Source organism: Sarcophilus harrisii, chromosome 2, assembly GCF_902635505.1.
Source record: "Sarcophilus harrisii chromosome 2, mSarHar1.11, whole genome shotgun sequence".
Classification (NCBI taxonomy): Eukaryota; Metazoa; Chordata; class Mammalia; order Dasyuromorphia; family Dasyuridae; genus Sarcophilus; species Sarcophilus harrisii.
The window spans coordinates 384,257,098-384,277,306 of record NC_045427.1 but is presented as its reverse complement, the minus strand read 5'-3'; the positions used below and the strand labels follow the sequence as shown (position 1 = coordinate 384,277,306).

Sequence of the window (20,209 nt, the reverse complement as noted above, 5' to 3'; positions counted from 1 at the left end):
CCTGACAGTCAATCTCTTGGAAATGTCAAGTGATATAGAGGAATCCCTGCCTGTTCTGTAGCATACTAGATGGACCAATGGAGAATTTAACAGAGATCATTTAAGTGTTATGCTTTACTTAAATTCATAGATAGGTTACACTCTTTATTACTGGATGGAATACCCATAGGAATGAAATCCTGGATCCTATATATTATCCAAAGTATCAAAGAAAGTATATTGGGACAGCAGTTTACGTGAAAAAAAAATAGTGGACATTTTAGTGGGAATAAAAGATCCAATTGAGTCAACAATGTAAAATAGTGGTCAAAAAAGTTAATGATGTCTCAGGCTATAGTAATAGAATCAATGTTCATAAGAAGGCCTCCTGCCCTGTGCCCTAGCCACACCCTGTTTGGAAGGTTGTGTCACATTTTAGAAGAGCACTGACAAGCTAGACTATGTCTAGAAAAGGATGAGCATGTTGGAGAGGGGACTAGAAAAAAATCCCATAAGAGGCTTAATTTGAAAGAAATGGAGATTATTAGACTGGAAAGAAAAAATGTAACTGTCTTAGATTGGAAGGAAGAATTGCTCTATGAAAGAGGGCTTAACTTTGTTTTACCTTGCCTTAGAGGGCACAAGGAGTGCAAAAGGCACTACAGAAAGGCAGATTTCAGCTTAATAGAAGGAAAAAATACCTTCATTAGAAAAAGGAACAGATACAAGGTATATGTAGGGAATTATAGTTACAAATGGCCCTCCAGGGCTGTCCAGGTAGCAGCCTTCCCTAATGAAATCATTAGAACATCCCCTGGGAATATACTCACTTTAATAGCATAAGTATCTATGATTTTATCCCTGGGGTACTCCTTATGCCAATGTAGATCATAGTTTACATTTCCATACCAGTTACATTTCCTGTTTCTTCACTTGGTCCTCATAAGACATGATGCTGAGTTCTCTCCTTATCTTAGTCCTTTCCTTGTATCTACTTTATCAATGTCTTTCCTATAACATACTGTCTAGCTATAAACCAAGTTGGTCCAAGACCCAAATACTCATAGTCGCACTTTTGTTGTAACAAAAGAATGGAACCAAAGTGGGTGCCCACTGATTGGGTTGAATGAATTAAGACATATGATTGTAATGGGACACTATCGTATCAGAAGACCTGATGAATATGAGGAAAACAGAGAAACTTAGAAAACTTGCTTCAAACAATAGAGTAAAACCAGCAGAATCAGGTGGATGTACAAAATAGCTACAATCATGTGATTAAAAACAATACTAAAAGATACCTAACCCTGAATTGTCACTAACTGATTTTGGTCCTGAAAACAGATAGTAAAACACATTTCCCTTCTCTTGGGAAAGCCCAAGATGATAGGAATTGGATGTTGCATGTGCTGTCAAATGATTCTGTTACAAAACTGCTTTTTTTGCTGCAACAAAAAGTTTGAGAGTAAGGAGGTGAGAGAGGGGCAGGGAGGACGGAGAAGTGGGTGAGACATAGTGCTACAGGGCCAGACTTAAGAATCAAGAATTATATGTATTCATGCAGTGCTCTCAGTGACTCCAAACAGTTCTCTAAGACTATGAGTTACAGTAGAATTGCTAATCTGAATTGAATTCCCCATAATCATAAGTCAGACTCCCTAAAATAGAAGATATATATATATATATATATATATATTTAATGTCCAGAACTGAATACTGCAGAGTGAAGGGAGCAGAACCAGAAGAATGATGTGTGCTGTATAAATGAAAAACTTTGAAAGCTTTTAGAAATATGATTAGCATCCTCAGTGTTCATTCTGGAGGAAACACATTGTCCCTTCTCTTGGTAGAGGGAAGGGGACTAATTCCCCCAAGGAGAAAGACCTTTTTGAATGTGGCCAATGAGGAATTTGACTATATGTGTTTGTTAAAAGGGGATTTTTTTTTGGTGGTTGTTGTGAGAAGAGAAAATAAAAGCTTATAGAAAAACAAAACAAAACAGTGGGATTGTGATTAAGAAAGAGATACACAGTACTAGAACCACCTTTTCTGGGCAGCAGACTTCTATTCATATAGCATGTGATCACATAAGTTTTAGGACTATGTCTGATATTAGAAATGAAAGGTCCAGAGCTCCTTCCTTAAGCAGATTCTGGGATGCAATTCCAGACACTAAATTTTAAAACATTTTATTTATTTTAGTGTTTTCGATACTGATCTGTAATTTCCTTTGTGTAGGGAACTCTTGATATGGAAACTCACTTCTCACTTTATCTCCCAATCTACTTAGTAGCTGATAGCCTTTGGGGACCAAAAAAGGAAAACAAAAGTTACTGCGCCATCTACTCACATGTTAGACAGACCATGGCTATGCGGACAGATAATTCTACCATCAACGCCCAACGCTCTGTCACCCGAGAGACGAAAAAAGGAATGATGATTTCTGCAGGGACGTAGAACTGCAGGGCATAGGTGAAAAAAATCCCAATGGAATAAAGCAGCTTGACAGACTGATACAACCTACAGAAAAAAAGCAAATTTATTCTGTTATTTTGGGAAGTTTCTTCAATGTAGTTTTGCCAATTATTAAGTTTGTGACCTTGGAGAAATTATTTAACCTCTTTTAGACATAAATGCCTTCATTTATAGAATGAGGGAGTTGGACTAAATGATTTCTAATGTTCCTTACAGTTTTTAATCTATGATATTAAGAACCTAACTGTGAATTCCTTAGAAATATCTGCTGAGCAGGGCTTAGTGCTGCCATTTATGATACCTGCTACCTGAGGCACTGAGTTGGAGGATCTCTTGAACTTAGGAGTTTTGAGCTACAAAGTGGATTAAGTTGATCTGGTATCTGCATTAAGTTCAGAATTAATATGATGAACCATTGAGAATAGAGGGAGAGATTTGGTATTGGCTAAGAAATAGATTAGTTGATCAGTGGAACAGGTTAGGTTCACAAGACAGAATAGTCAACTATAGCAATATAGTGTTTGACAAACTCAAAGATCCTAACTTTTGGGATAAGAATTCATTATTTGACAAAAACTGCTGGGATAACTGGAAATTAGTATGGCAGAAATTAGGCATAGACCCACACTTAACACCGTATACCAAGATAAGATCAAAATGGGTCCATGATTTAGACATAAAGAACGAGATTATAAACAAATTGGAGGAACATAGTATAGTTTATCTCTCAGACTTGTGGAAGAGGAAGAAATTTGTGACTAAAGACGAACTAGAGACCATTATTGATCACAAAATAGAAAATTTTGATTACATCAAATTAAAAAGCTTCTGTACAAACAAAACTAATGTAAACAAGATTAGAAGGGAAGCAACAAACTGGGAAAACATCTTCACAGTTAAAGGTTCTGATAAAGGCCTCATTTCCAAAATATATAGAGAACTGACTCTAATTTATAAGAAACCAAGCCATTCTCCAATTGATAAATGGTCAAAGGATATGAACAGACAATTTTCAGATGATGAAATTGAAATCATTACCACTCATATGAAAGAGTGTTCCAAATCATTATTAATCAGAGATATGCAAATTAAGACAACTCTGAGATACCACTACACACCTGTCAGACTGGCTAAGATGACAGGAAAAAATAATGACGATTGTTGGAGGGGATGCGGGAAAACTGGGACACTGATACATTGTTGGTGTGAATGAATCCAACCATTCTGGAGAGCAATCTGGAATTATGCCCCAAAAATTATCAAACTGTGCATACCCTTTGATCCAGCAGTGTTTCTACTGGGCTTATACCCCAAGGAGATACTAAAGAAGGGAAAGGGACCAGTATGTGCCAAAATGTTTGTGGCAGCCCTATTTGTAGTGGTTAGAAGCTGGAAACTGAGTGGATGCCCATCAATTGGAGAATGGTTGGGTAAATTGTGGTATATGAATGTTATGGAATATTATTGTTCTGTAAAAAATGACCAGCAAGATGAATACAGAGAAACTTGGAGAGAATTACATGAACTGATGCTAAGTGAAATGAGCAGAACCAAGAGATCATTATATACGTCAACGATACTGTATGAAGATGTAATCTGATGGAAGTGGATTTCTTTGACAAAGAGACCTAATTCAGTTTCAATTGATCAATGATGGACAGAAGCAGCTACACCCAAAGAAAAAACACTGGGAAATGAATGTAAACTGTTTGCATTTTGTTTTTCTTCCACGTTATTTCTACCTTCTGAATCCAATTCTCCCTGTGCAACAAGAAAACTGTTTGGATCTGCACACATACATTGTATCTAGGATATACTAGGATATATTCAACATATATAGGACTGCTTGCCACATAGGGGAGGAGGTGGAGGGTGGGAGGGAAAAATCGGAACAGAAGTGAGTGCAAGGGATAATGTTGTAAAAAAATTACCCTGGCATGGATTCTGTCAATAAAAAGTTACTATAATAATAATAAAAATTTAAAAAATTAAAAAAGAGAGAATAGAGGGAGAGAAACCAGATTGTCTAAGAAGGAGTGATTCAACCCAGGATGGAAAAGAGAGAAAGATGAAGCTCCTGTGCCAATCAGAATGGGACTGGACTCCTAGGTACTTCCAGTTTAGGCAAGCCAGAAGGAGAAAGAGAAAGGGGTTTGTTGGGAGAAGTAGGAAATGAGGAAGAGAGGAAGGGAAGTAGGCTAATCACACAGAATCAAGAAGTAAAGGCAGCTCATGGTATTAGAAGATACTGGAGCTGGAAGGAACCCAATATCATTTCGGCCAACCCATTCATATTACAGAGGGTACAAGCATCAGGAAATTACAAAGGGAATTGGGGAATGGAAGAAAAGATTTTTTTCTCAAGTTTAATAGTAAAAGTCAATTGCTTTAGTTATTCAACTCTGACCATCAGAAACAATAAGCTAATCAAACCAATATAGATACTGGCTATCATGTGTTATATGGCAATAGCATCTGTGTTGTGTGAGACATTTTTTTTCCTTAAATTTCCCCAACCTTTCCATTCCTACTCCTAAACTCAGAATAAAGCTCTTAAATGTACAAACAGTGCTGAACAGCCAAAAAAAAAGAACTAAATGTTACTTTACCCCTTGAGGCACTCAGCATGTGTAACCTCATTTCCTACTAAAAGTTTTTCCCAACAAAATAATTATATGTTCTTAAAACAAAACAGTTATGAGGTTGAACTTTAAGCCTAGTTACATTTTTAAAAAGCTTTTCAGTGTTTCCTAAAACTAATGGAGATTTCAAAAAAAATGACCAAAATGAGACAGAAAAGTATGATGTACCTCCACCTTATGGATGAGGATATTAACAGTCAGTAAAGATGAATTCTCCATAGCCACATAGCCAATGACAGAACAGATTTCTTATTTCAAGCCTAATACTCTTTTTTACTCCACCAGAAGCTTAGCAATTGACAGTCCCTCTCAAACGACCAACATACAAAGAACTTCCTGAGAATTACTACATATAAGCAAAGAACAAAGTCCAGCATACTATCTCATTGTCAGAAAGATATCTACCTATTTGTGACTTAGCATTCACTTATATCCACCTTGTGCCCAAATTTCTCCTGAAAATAAAGCCAGGGCCAGTGGGTTTCCAATTTCCTTTATTTTTTACGTACCAACAATTGGGCAGATTGAGAGTTATACTGGCATGTATGGCTGGTCCATATTGAAGGTAGCCCAGGCACCCCAGACTGATGTAGAGAATGGTAATGATGGTCATCCCCACATATAGGATGACTGGAAAATGTTTGGGGTCCTTCATTTTATTTTCCAGTGGAAGTACCTAAAGACAAGATAAAAATAAATGTTCATACCAACAAAAAAGAGACAATGTCTTAATCTTTAATATTCTTGTTCCCCAAAAGCATCCTTGGTCTTAAATATAGGTTAACTCCCAATCTGCTTTCTGTTCTCTATGGAAAATAGTGAAAGCAATCATCTTCATTTCTATAATCTATACCCCATCCCCCATGAAAAATGAGAAAAGAAACTCTCTTTATTTCTGTAGCATAGAAATTATTCCTCTTTCTAATATCCTTTGCTCCAGTCATTAACTCATTAAGCTTAAATTAGATTTTTATCCCCTGGAACCATATAGTACTAGTTGAAGATAAGAGATTTTTAAACTAGTTCTTGGTTTTTAATAATAGCTTTTTCTTTTCTTTTTTTATTGAAGTTTTTTATTTTCAAAACATATGTAAGGATAAATTTTTTCAACACTGACCTTTGAAAAATTTTGAATTCCAATTTTTCCTCCCCTTCCTCCTACCTCTTCCCCTAGATGGCATGTAATCCAATATATATTAAACATGGTTTAATATATATATATATATATATATGTTAAATCCAAAATAGGCATACATATTTATATAATTATCTTGCTGCACAAGAAAAATCAGATCAAAAAGTTTAAAAAAATGAGAAAGAAAATAAAATCCAAGCAAACCACAACAAAAAGAGTGAAATGCTGTGTTGTAATCTGCCCTTAATTCCCACAATCCTCTCTCTGAGTGTAGATGGCTCTCATCACAAAATCATTGGAATAGGCCTAAATCATCTCATTGTTGACAACAGCCATGACTATCAGAATTAATCTTATAATCTTGTTCTTGCTGTATACAATGATCTCCTGGTTCTGCTCACTTCACTTAGCCATCAGTTCGTGTAAGGCTCTCCAGGCCTGCTGATCATTCTTTATAGAACAATAATATTCCATACCATTCATATACCTTAACTTGTTTAGCCATTCTCCAATTGATGGGCATCCATTCAGTTTCCAATTTTATAGAATAATTATATTATATTATATTCCATATACTATAACTTATTTAGCCATTCCTCAACTGATGGACATCCACTCAGTTTAACTAGTTCTTGATCCAAAGTCACTGTTCAATATGCACTAATATCCACAAAATAAGATAGACAGCTCAATGAGACTACAACTCTCAACCTTAGGGCCAATTTTCCATTATATTTATATTATACAGTTGGAGGGGGAAAGAAGCCACAAAGGAAACCTTCAAGTTGATGAAACTAGGAAGCACTGGAGACCTAACAAAGCTTTTTAATATATAAATCAACTTTCCAGATTCCTACTTGGATAAAGTGGACCAGGCTCCTTCCTTCATCACAATAGACTCTACAATACTAGGAGTTGTGAATGATCCAAACATTCTGGAGAGTAATTTGGAACTATGCCCAAAGGCTAAAAAACTGTGCATACCCTTTGATCTAGCTGTGTCTCTCTTGAGTCTGCATTTCAAAGAGATCATAAAAAATGGGGAAAGGACCCACATGTGCAAAAATGTTTGTGGCAGCCCTTTTTGTAGTGGCAAGAAACTGGAAACTGAGTGGATGCCCATCAGTTGGAGAATGGCTGAATAAGTTATAGTATATGAATGAAATAGAATATTATTATTCTATAAGAAATGATCAGTAGGATGATTTCAGAAAGACCTGAAGAGACTTGCATGAAATGATACTAAGTGAAGTGAGTAGAATCAAGAGAACATTGTATCCAGCAACAAGATATGTAAAGATCAACTGTGAAGGACTTGGATCTTTTCAACAATGAGGTGATTCAGGCCAATTCCAATAGACTTGTTATGGAGAGAACCAAAAACATCCAGAGAAAGGACTATGGAAACTGAATGTGGATCACAATATATTATTTTCACCTTTTTGTTATTGTTGTTTGCTTACTTGTCTTTTTTTCTTTCTTTTTTTCCCCTTTTTGATCTAGTTTTTCTTGTGCAGCATGATAAATGTGGAAATGTTTAGAAGAATTTAGAAGAATTCTGTTTAACTTATATTGGAATGCTTGCGGTCTAGAAGGGTGTGGAAGGGAGGGAGAAAAATTTGGGATAATAAAAATCGTAGGGGTGAATACTGAAAACTATCTTTGCATGCATTTTGAAAAATTAAAAACTATTATTATTATTTAAAAAAACAAAAATTAAAATTAAAAAACAAAAAATAATAAACAATACTTGAGAATCCTGGACTGAAAAGTCAGAAGACCTTCCACTACTGAGCTATATTATCTGCTTTGAGGGAGGTCACTAGCTCTCTGGGTCTCAGTTCCCTCATTTGCCAAAAAGGGATAAAAATACATATCCTACTTTCCTTCACTAAAGCCTACTCTGATGTTTCATCACAGTGCACAAAATGATGCTCAATGACTGTCAATGACACTTAAATTCAGTACAAGTTCTAGATGAGAGAAATATTGAATGTCTGGTGCCTGAACATTAAAGATAGAAAAGATAAGAAGGTTGGCCACCACTGGATAGCTTCTTTGTGGATGCAGCTATCTCACTGATAAAATCAGAGATCTCTTAAAACACCATTTCTCCTACAGTTATTATAAAGAAAATATTTTGAATAACTCAAAATTGTATAAAAATGTGAGTTCTTCATAAGAAAAGGACAGAATATCAGTTGATTGCCATAAATGAATGTATTCAGGAAAGGCAAGCAACAAAGGGCAAGACTTTGCCAATTTTCACAAGTTGTCATCTGTTAGATCTGGCTAGACAATGAAATTCAACTCAAAGCAATTAGTCTTATTTCCAAGAGACTGTTTGATCTTATCAAAATACTCATTTTCCTTGAGTACCTGAAAACATAAAAGTGAGCAGGGCTGTGCCCTGACCTTGAATTCCTTCTTCAGGATCTTCTCTTGGGTCTTAACCCTATCCTTATTTTTTACCCTACCCTACAAGCAAGGCTGATAAATGAAGGGTTCTTAACCTTTTCTGGGTTATAGAACTCTGGCAGTTTAGTGAAGCTTTCTCAGAATAATGTTTTTATAAAATTGGAGAAAATACTGCATTTCATTTAGAGGTTAGTGAAAATGTAGATGTGATTCTGTTCTTCTCTCATTCTGAGTTCATTAGATTCCCTGAAATCCAGGACCAACCTAAACTATCACTCCATTTTCTTTCATATACTTTTGTTAATACACCATCTGAAGGCAATGATCCTACTTCCTACATTTTCTTATACCACAGAATCAGTGAACACTCAGCAAGCAGATCACTACTGATCAGGAAAAATTCTCTGTTCTAATCAGCAGAACACCCTGCAGTTTGCTAACTGAAAAACCAAATGGATTTATATGGAAATATTCTAGGCCATTCCATGTAATGATCAGTTGAAAGAATTAAGCATGCTGAGAGCTTAGAAATGGAAATACTAAAGTGGGAACATAATGATTTCATTCAAATATTTGAGGATATAGAAGAAGAATTACATTTGTTTCACTTATTCCCAAAATGGAAAAACAATGAGCAATGTTAAGAAATTACTATGAGGCCAATTTTGGCTTAAAATAAGTTCCCCATCAATTATTTAATCAAGCATTTATCAGGGACTTCAAGCAAGAACTGGATAACTTTTTATCAGATACTCTAATGGAGGTGACTCTTAGTGGCAGTGCAGTCAATCAAGCCTAGGGTCAGGAAGAACAGAATTCAAATTCAACCACAAGATACTTACTTATCTGTGTGACCATGGGTAAATCACTTAACTTCTGTTTGTCTACATTTCCTCAACTACAAAATGGGGATAATAATTACACCTACCTCACAGGTTTGATGTGAGGTTCTAAAGTGATAATATTTATAAAAATTGCTTAGCCCAGTACCTGGCATATAGTAAGTGCTATATAAAAACTTACTTCCTTCCCTTCTCTCTTCAGTATGAGTTATACTAGAAACATTCTGAGGTTCAATTCTGTGATTTTTATAAGACTGATAATAACTAACATTTATGTAGTGCTTTATTGTTATTATCATTATCCCCACTTTTTGTGGTTTAGTTGTTTTAGTCATGTCCAACCTTTCATGACCCCATTTGGGGTTTTCCTGACAAAGATACTGGAGTGGCTTGCCATATCCTTCTCTAGTTCATTTTACAAATAAGGAAACTGAGGCAAGCAGAGGTTAAGTGACTTGTCCAGGTCACACAACTAGTAATTATCTGAGGCTGAATATGACCTCAGATTTCAGGTGCTGTATCCATTGTGAAACCCAGCTATCCCTAATATTAGCTATTATTATTTTTATCTGTGTTTTAGATGGGATTCCTACTCAGGTATGTACCGATCCAACTGACCTGAGCTCTGAAGATCCTTCTTCTAGCTTTGATATTCTATGATGCTATACCCATTGGAATGTGGTACTGATAGAATGAGTACAGACTAAAGGGAATTTAGCTTCAACAATAGAAATTTGGATTAATGAGAGAAAACATGAATAACTGCTATATTCTTCCTGGGGAAGGCAAGGCCACATCTCTTCTGTTTCTTACGATCACATCCTGAAATCATACAGCAGCTTCCAACCAGATTAGATTTCCTTCCAGTAGTCTTTCAGGTGCTGGGCATTTAAATCATTTCACACATGCTGGAAAAAACTTTTGTAATGACATAGTTCCTTAGTTCTTCTGTTGGTCAATCTATTTTTAATACTAGATTGAGTTGTATGGTAAGAATGACTAGGTCTTAATTAAATTTTATCAACTCTCCAAGGCCTGGACATTCAGTGGGTACTTAATGAATGTATCTTGAATTGAACTGATTAGAAGTTTAGTAACTGACTTATGTGCCAATGCTTTAACATTTACAATGCATGTTCAGATGATTAATTTTAATTGATCCCTGTAACAGGCCTATGAGATAGGAAGAACAAAAATCACAATGCCCATTTTAGAGTTAAGAAATAAGTAAATATCTTAAATAGCCTAGTTTGTAAATGGTAAAATCGAGACAAACTCAAGTCTTCTGATTCCAAGTCTAGGTTCCGCACTATACTTCTTAGTCCCTTACCACTTTATTCCCCAATACTATTCACAGTGGATAGAGGCTCTACAGTCAAAATGACCTCTCAGACACTTAATAACTGTGTGACCCTAACCAAGTCACTTAACCTTGATTACCTCCAAAAAAACAAACCAAAACAAATAAAAAAATAATACTATCCACTGGCTATCTAGTTTGAAATACAACTGGAAATTGAGTGGATGCCCATCAGTTGAGGAATACTTGAATAAGTTGTGGTATATGAAGGTAATGGAATATTGTTCTATAAGAAATGATTAGCAAGCTGATTTCAGAAAAACCTGGAAAGACTTATACAAATTGATACTGGGTGAAGTGAGCAGAATCAAGAGAACATTATATTTGGCAAGAGCAACATTGTTCAATGATCACCTATGACAAACTTAACTCTTCTCAGCAATACAAGACTATTCCAATAGATCTGGGATGGAAAATGCCATGCACATCCAGAGAAAGAATAATGGAAATTGAATAGACATAGAAACATACTATTTTCTTTTTTTAAAAAAATTATTATACATATAATTACTATTATAAATAAATATATACATAAATTATAAAAAGACATCTGCTAAAAAAGGATGAAACATTACACAAAGCCTTTTGCATTTCACAGTATAGAACCAAGTGAATTAATAACAAATATTTTGAAATGTTCTTGTCCTATATCTTTTTTTAAGTCTATCTGAAGTTCTGCTATTTTTGGTTCATCTTTCCTTCCAACTGGAATAATTAACTAACTAAAATATCCAAATCATTTTTGATTCTGGTCAAATTAAAGTTTATAACATCAAGCTCATCACCAAACAGTTAGTAGGTGATGAAATTTTTATTCATGGTAACAATAAAATAATGCATCTACGCTAATGGTATCAAAATCAAATTTACAGGCAGTATATTGAATCAGAAAAAAATACAAATTTATAATATCTAGATTGTTGTATTTTTATGTATTTTGTTAAACATTTCCCAAGTACTTTTTAATTCAGTTTAGATCAGGGTCAGAAGTGTTGTGGCTGAAGTTTGAAACTTCTTGATCTACACTAATGGAAATACAGGATATTGATTTTTTTAGTCATTGGAGCGGGGGTGAGGCTAATTAGGACTAAAAAAAAAAGGATATTTATCTGCTCAGAAATGGAAGGCAATTTTATACAATTGCTTTTTAAAAAAAAAATCTTCATCTTCTCTTTACCTTCTTTTTAAAAAATCACTTTATTGGTTCCCCCCACCCCGAGGCAATTTGGGTTAAGTGACTTGCCCAGGGTCACACATACTTTATTGGTTTTAAGAAAAATTTTAGGACATTTTCATTTCCCTATATATCCCTTCCTCCTTCCCACGATGGAATCAGCCATTAAAAAGAGAAAGAAAAAAAAAAAAAAACAAGCTAGTGTAGTTTTGCAACTTCTTGTCCTACACCTCTGCAAAGAAGGGAGGGAGGTACATTTTCTCAGTTCTTTTTGAGATCAAACTTAGGAAGCATGTTAGTTTCACCTTGTTTTTCCTTTCTCATGCATTTTCTCTTTTACTCTGAGCTTTCTTTCACCACATGAGTAAAATGGAAAAATGTTTAAAATGATTGTACATGAGTAATCTATATCAAATTGCTTGCTGTCTTGAGGCAGGAAGAGAGGTAGGGGAAATAGGAAAAAATTTTTGGAACTCAAAAATCTTACAAAAATGAATGCTGAAAATTATCTTTACATGTAATTGGAGAAATAAAATGCTTTTAAGTAAAAATATACAATTCCTTTAATTTCCAGTTTATTTTAATAAAATAATGATAATAAGACAACTATCAAAGGCTTTCAAAATCCATAAAAACTGAAAGCTTTTTGTATTTCTTATTCCCTTTACATAAGAAGTATTTTTTCCACTGGAGAATTCTTTATCTTCTTAAAAGGCACTGCTTATGTAAAGCCAAAGAGCAGCAGCTCTCTTCTCCTAGGGGAAGACTATGGAAACAGTAGTACTATAAGCCAAAAGGGAAGAGGCTTCCTTAAGAAGCCTATGATTTTAGTTTTGTCCTCAGTGTTGACAGAGGAAATACTGATATACATATTAGACATCAAGTAGATGGTAAAGAAGGTAAAACAAATATTATTAAATTAATAAACATTTTGTCTTCAAAGATAGGAGACTTACTGGATTTAATACTGGAGAAATGGTGACATGGGAACAAATCTACCACAGAAGACCCTTTCCAACAGGGACAGTATTATCCCATGCAGGATCTGGCCTCCAGAACATTGCACTCTTTACTACAAAATTATCAACAGTACTAGGGAACATTCAAATTTAATTGCAATTCAATCCTTACCACTCCAATGCCTTCAAATGCAAATATGGCTGTACCAAAAAACAGGGGATAGGTCTTCCAATTTGCTACCAATGGCAGGTTTCTGGGGTCTGGAATTCCCTAAAAGAAAGACAGATAAAGAGATATCTTGTAATTATAAAATCAGTCCAAAAAGTCAGAATTTTGAGTAAACCCAGGATTTTTGAAGGAGAAAATAGAACATCAAAAGATATTTAAATTAGGTCAAAATTCAGATAAGACAATCCCTGCTCTTATAGAGAACATAGCTCCTGGGACTGCTGCGAGGATCAAATGAGATATTTGTTAAGCTCTTAGCACTGTCCATGGCACAAAGTAAGTGCCATATAAGTCTTAGTTATAATAATATTTAATATATAATAATAGCTATAATAATTATTATTACTATCAAGATTTGCATGAACTAATGCAAAATGAAGTGATAAGAACCAAGAGAAAAATTTATAGAATGACTAAAAAATGTAAGGGAAAACAATTGTGAAAAACTGTAAGAACTCTAATCAATGCAATGATCAATCTAGATGCTGGGAGACTAATGATAAAGCATTCCTCTCATCTCTGGCAGGGGTGATGACTAGGGTGACTAGAGAGCAGAATGAAATGTACATTTTCAGGCATAGCCAATGTGTTGATTTGTTTTGACTGAAAATAATAATTTGTTACTGTGTAATGGTGATGGAAGCATGAGTGACAGTCAGTGGGGAGTTAAAACGATGTTAAAAAAAAGTTAATGAAATATTTTAAAAATACATAGAAAAGTATAGAAGGAGAAGCAAACAAGCAAGCAACTTTGTTATTATCATATTAAAATTAGTATACATATTTAAAACAAAATTAAAAGTGAAAAAAAAGTGGACTATTACAACAATCTGAGTGGAAAGAACAACAACAAAAAATGAGTATTGTGTAACTATAATTGAGCTCCAGCCTGAAGAAAGAAAGAGTTTGTAGAGCTGGGAAATAAGAGTGTCAACTACTGCATGCCTCATCAAATTTGATCAATGTGTTCATGAGTTTTGTTGAACTGCTTTTATTTCTCTATTCTATGCTTTGTTAAAAAGCAATTTTACCTGAACAGATGAGAAAGGAATATATTTGAAAATAAAGGTGCCATAAAAACAAAATATCAGAAAGATATTATGGAAAAAGATGAACTGACTAGCCTAAGAGCTAGGAGGCCCAGACATTTAGGTCACACTTTTGTATGCTGTGTCTAGGAGGGGACCAGTCATAAAAAAAAAAAAAAGCAGAACAGAATAGGTAAATTGTCAGATTAATGCTTTATTATCCATTAAGTTTTAAAAGAACCTGAAGATGGTCTCTCATATGTTATATAAATTCTCTATATAGGATTTATGGAAGTCAGAGACAAGAACCTCATAGGATGTGAAGTCATAGTTAAGTTGCTTTCACCAGTGAGATCATGGATCCACTGAAGTATTAAGCTGGGAAAACCTATCATTTTGAAAAGCTGGAGTTCTTAAACTGGAGTTTATTAACAAGATTTTAATATTTTGATTTTACAAGATAACTTCCCTTTGTAATCCTATATTTTGGGGGTGGTGTTTTTTAAAAGACTCCATGGCCCTTTTTATTTTGTCCAGGCTATAAGTAGAGGAGCTACCCACAAGCCTGATTCCACTACTGATGGGCATGGGATCTGATATCTTTTATAACTTGGGTCAGTTTGCCCTTCCTTAGGCAAAGGTTAGAGATGCTATGGCATTCCAAATCTCCATACTCACCCCAGCCCATTCCAAAAGGCTTACCATATTAGCCTTTTGAAGCTCAGAATTCCCAAGTTTAAGAGATCTTTCGACCTCTACCCACCAGCTGGGATTAGAGGCATGCATCATTAAGTCCAGCAATATATTTTACTGAATGCATTTAAAAATATGATTCTGAAAAAAAAGTCCATAGGCTTCACCAGGGAGCCAAAGCAATCTCTTTATCATATCATTAATACCAATATACCAGTGATCAAACCCTGACCTAACATCCCTAAACTGTAATGTTGTTCAGCTAACCGCATATTTGTAATATTCCTTTGTGTGTTTCTGTGAAATCCATGTGTCCATAAGATCTTTCTGACATTTTGTTTTTATGGAACCTTTATTTTCAAATATATTCCTTTCATGTCCAGCACATGAAAAAAGTTAAGAACTCCTGAGGTCAGGGAGAAGCATCAAGAGTGTCTAAAAAAAAGGTAGAACATTTCTAAATCACCAAAAGAAAACTGCAAATAAAAACATACCAATATACCAATAATCAAACCCTGCCCTAACATCCCTAAACCCTACAGTAATGTTGTTTAGCTAATTGCATATCTGTAATATTCTTTTGTGTGTTTTTGTGAAATCAGTTAATATTGTTAAATGGAGTATTCCTGCTATAATTTAAAACAGAATTATAGATTCTTCTGAGGATATAATTAATTCATCCCCTAAGCAAGGATTCCTTTTTTTTATTATTTAATAGCCTTTTATTTACAGGATATATGCATGGGTAACTTTACAGCATTAACAATTGCCAAACCTCTTGTTCCAATTTTTCACCTCTTACCCCCCCACCCCCTCCCCTAGATGGCAGGATGACCAGTAGATGTTAAATATATTAAAATATAAATTAGATACACAATAAGTATACATGACCAAAACGTTATTTTGCTGTACAAAAAGAATCAGACTCTGAAATATTGTACAATTAGCTTGGGAAGGAAATCAAAAATGCAGGTGTAAGCAAGGATTCCTTCTGCAACATACCTGCCCAATGGTTTTCCTGCTTAAGATCCCCAGAGATTCATTACTCCCTGAGAAAACCATTCTATTCTGGAGCAGCACTAATTGACAGAGTTAAATAACTGCTCTGAAGACTCATAACATTTCTTAGTCTACACCATGAGACTATTTCAAAAAGTAAGCATTTTAGTGCTTTAGGAGTCCAAGATAATTAAAATATCTTCCTTATGTAAAATTAATTTAGAGGGGGAAATGTTAATGAGTTAGACAAGAATTTGATTCTTCTCAAAGAATAACAGCTTATATTTTGATAGTACTATATGATTTATAAAGCACTATCCTCAAAACAAGACTGTTAGGGAGGGAAAAGAGAATTATTCTTATACAGATTCAAAAGACAAAGCTTAGAGAGACTGGACATGTGACTTCCAAGTGACAGAGCAAGGTCCTGAAACCATGTTTCTCTAATCTAAATGCTCTTTCTACCATATCATGATGTCGCTCTGATTCTTTTTTTTTTTTCAGATTTTTATTTAGTCTGTTAGAATTGTGCATGTTTGACCTATATCAGATTGATTACTGTCTTAAGGAGGGGAGAGGAAGAAAGAGAAGGGGAAAAATAAGGAACACAAGGTTTTACAGGAGTAAATGTTTAAAGCTATCATTACATGTATTTAGAAAAATAAAAGTTTTAGAAATTGCATTTTAAAGAAGTATTTAAAGTTTTGTGTTATATGTATGCAATTATGTGAAACATTTCTATATTAGTCATTTTGTATAAGACTTAAAAAAAAAGAAAAAAAATGAAAGAAAGTGAAAAATAGCATACTTCAGTCTATAATCAAATAATATCAATTCTTCCTAAAGGGGCAGAAAGTATGTTGCTGAAAGGAGGTAAGCCATTCACAGTTCTTTATCAAACGATATTGCTCTCATTATATATATAAAATGTTCTCCTGGTTCTTTTCACTTCATTATGCATTAGTTCATGTAAGTCTTTCCAGATTTTTCAAAAATAATCTTGCTTGTCATTTCTTATAGCAATTCTTGCTTGTCAGTTCTTTTTGTGGGGGTAAAGAACTGGAAATTGAGGGGATGCCCATCAATTGGGAAATTACTAAACAAGTCGTGGTATATGAATGAAAATATATTGGAATACTAGCATTCTATAAGAAATGATGAACTGGCTGATTTCAGAAAAATCAGGAAAGACCTTATATGAACTGATGCTGAATAAAGTAAGAACCACCAAGAGAAACCTATACACAGTGACAGTAACATTATAAGATGATAAACTATGATAGACTTAACTCTTCTCAGTATATATAACTATCCAAGACAATTTCAAAAGTCTTGGGATGGAAAATACTATCCACATCCAGAGAAAGAACTGTTGAGTTTGAATGCAGATTGAAGCATACTATTTTCACTTTTTTGTTGTTTTTTTTTCCTTTCCTCCTTTTATGTTCTGATTCTTCTTTCACAACATCAACTAATATGGAAATATGTTTAACACGATTGTACATGTATAATTTATATCAGATTGCTTTCTGTCTTGAGAAGTGGGGAGAGAAGGGAGAGAGGAGAAAAAAATTTGGAAATCAAAATCTTACAAAAATGAATGTTAAAAATCATCTTTTGATTCAGACCAGTTCCAATGTTCTTGTGATCAAAAGAACCATTTACACACACAGAGAGGACTGTGGGAGCTAAGTGTGGTTCACAACATAGCATTCTCACTCTTTTTGTTGTTTGCTTGCACTTTGTTTTCTTCATCATTTTCTTTTCTGGTTTGATTTGATTTTTCTTGTATAGCAGTATAATTGTATAAATATGTATGCATATACTGGATTTAACATATATTTCTACCATGTTTAACATATATTGGACAGCTTGCCATCTAGGGGAGAGAGGTGGAAGAAGGGGGGGAGGAAGAACAGGAACACAAGGTTTTGCAAGGACTAATGCTGCAGAATTATTCATGCATATGTTTCGAAAAATAAAAAGTTTTAATAAAAAATATTTTTAAAATCATATTTACATGTAATTGGAAAAAAATACTATTAAGTGTAAAGAAGAAAAAAGAGAACATACTCATTCTTAGGCAGCTGGAGCTGAGTGACGTTTCAGCGATAAAGATTGAAAAAGAGTTGTCAAATAGGTGTGAGGAAGACCAAGACACAGAGCAGTCTCACCAGATCCTAACCAGAAGAATACAATTACCCCTTCCACATCATGACTTAATCCAATGCATTTCAATATATCATGGGTTGGCATAAGAAATTAAATGGTAATTTGGGGAGAGTTTTGCAAAAGATGCAGATAACATGAGAAGGCCAGCAGATGACACAGAACTTTAAAAACTCAGAAATACATAAAATATATGTGTGGTACTGTACAATATCAAAACATTTTATCTTTTAGTACCATAATAATTCAGACTTCTTCTCTAGTATGAAAGGTGGGCCAAAAATTTTTATGCAGATTTTCCAGATTGCAAGTATCATGCTCCTGTGATGTGGAAAGGATAACTATATCTCCAAAAGAAAGGATAATTACCATAACACTTCTATAGCATGTACAATACAACAGCTCTGTAAACTCAGGCAATGCAAATATCCCTGGTCCCATTTTACAGATAAGGAAACTTAGATCAAAAATATCAAGTTGGCTCTTTTAAAGTTACAAAGCTAGTAAGTATCTGAGGTATTTTTCAAATCCAGCTTCTGGTGCTCTTCTATTATATCATATGGCCTCATTGTCTACTACGAATACTTGGCTCATTTTAGGTCTGAACTACTTGCAAGAATTTTGTACTAATATAGATATAGAACATGTAAAAGTGTAGAAGGAGAAGACAATTCCCTCTTCCTTTTCCTACCAATGATCAGCATGGGATCAGTCAGCACAGTACACTACCCAATTAAAAGTGGTATGATAATCAATTAAGCTGAATAACTGATCTGATACTGACAGCTCAATCAGCCATAGGCAGGGAATGCAGGCAGTCAACCCCTTCCTCACATTTCTCACCTTTTGCTTTAATACAGAAAACTCCCAAGGAATCATCTAAGGAAGTTAAGTGTGTATGCTGATGCCTCTAATTCATCAGACAGCAATCTCTTTTACCACAGAGTAAAAGACAAATGAGAAGCTAAGAGGAACAAATGGAAAGAACTTCCACCTAGTTCTAGATGTCAAACTCTAGGGGAGTGACCACAGACCTGATCTGGACACATACCTGGACAATGTGCTGATAGATCATAACAAGGCTGACCAACATGCTGATGTTGGCCAGCATCGAGAAGATAGACAGGGCTCTGAGGTTTCGGACAAACACCAGCAGCACCAGGAAAGGCAGGAAAGTGAGCATATACAATCGTGAGTCCATGGTGGGTGTCAGCAACACTGTCTCATTACTATTGCAGTTGTTGGTCGTCATGTTGGCTGCTTCCACCACCTTAAATACAGGAGGAAAAAAATAGGAAAATTCTTTTAAAATTCATCAAGTAAAATTCATCTAGAAGAACTTTTCAAAAAAAGGGCTGTGAGCCTACAAAACAAAGCACTGAAAGAATATATGGAATCTCTAGAAAAAAGTAACCTCCTTGAAGGAGGGATCATGTTTTCTCTATCGCTGTATCTTTTCCACTCTAGCAAGGGCTTTGCACACAACTGGCAATTAATAAATGCCCACTGAACTAAACTGGAAACTTTGAAGAGCTTTGGGAATAACAAAGGCATCCTCTACCTGGCAGGGGTCTAGGAGTGACTAGATCTGGGGCAGATCCTTCTGGCACTAACATTTTAGAATGCACATTTTCTCTTTATAGATGTCCAAAGGACATTGGCCCCAAAGAGATGACAGCTATGTAAAACGCTTAGTATTCAGTCTTTTTCCCAGGAATCCAAGTACAAAAGGTCTCTTGAGTTCTCTTTTACTCTACCTGTTTAAAGTTGTCAGCTAGAAATACAAAATATACACAGCAAAAGCCCAGCTGGGTGACAATCAGGAAGAAGTCTACAATATGCCTACAGATGGGAGAGAATAAGAAATTAATTCAATTTTTAAAATGAAGCATTTCAAAGAGAGGAAAAAAATATCAATTTAAACCTTTTACTTATAAAACAATGTCAAATCAAGGCAACAAGCATTTATTAAGTTCTTCCTATGCTCTAAACACTATGGATACAAAGCAAAGCAAAAACAATCCCTGCCCTCACATTTTCATGGAGGAGACAACACACAAACAACTATTTATATACAAGATATATACAAGGTAAATTGGAAGTAATC

General features: G+C 34.7%; 1 protein-coding gene across 2 annotated transcripts in view; it reads right to left on the bottom strand.

Annotated features, from left to right (window-relative positions):
• Positions 1-20,209, bottom strand: part of SLC36A1 (solute carrier family 36 member 1) — a 79,529-nt gene that overhangs the window by 33,174 nt on the left and 26,146 nt on the right. For both annotated transcript variants that reach the window (XM_031953558.1, XM_003756741.4), the window contains exons 6-10: positions 19,860-19,944; positions 19,154-19,372; positions 13,157-13,255; positions 5,606-5,772; positions 2,330-2,499 (exon numbers count right to left, since the gene is read on the bottom strand). In XM_031953558.1, the coding sequence (XP_031809418.1) occupies positions 2,330-2,499; positions 5,606-5,772; positions 13,157-13,255; positions 19,154-19,372; positions 19,860-19,944 (740 nt within the window). The remainder of the gene's footprint in view (positions 1-2,329; positions 2,500-5,605; positions 5,773-13,156; positions 13,256-19,153; positions 19,373-19,859; positions 19,945-20,209) is intronic.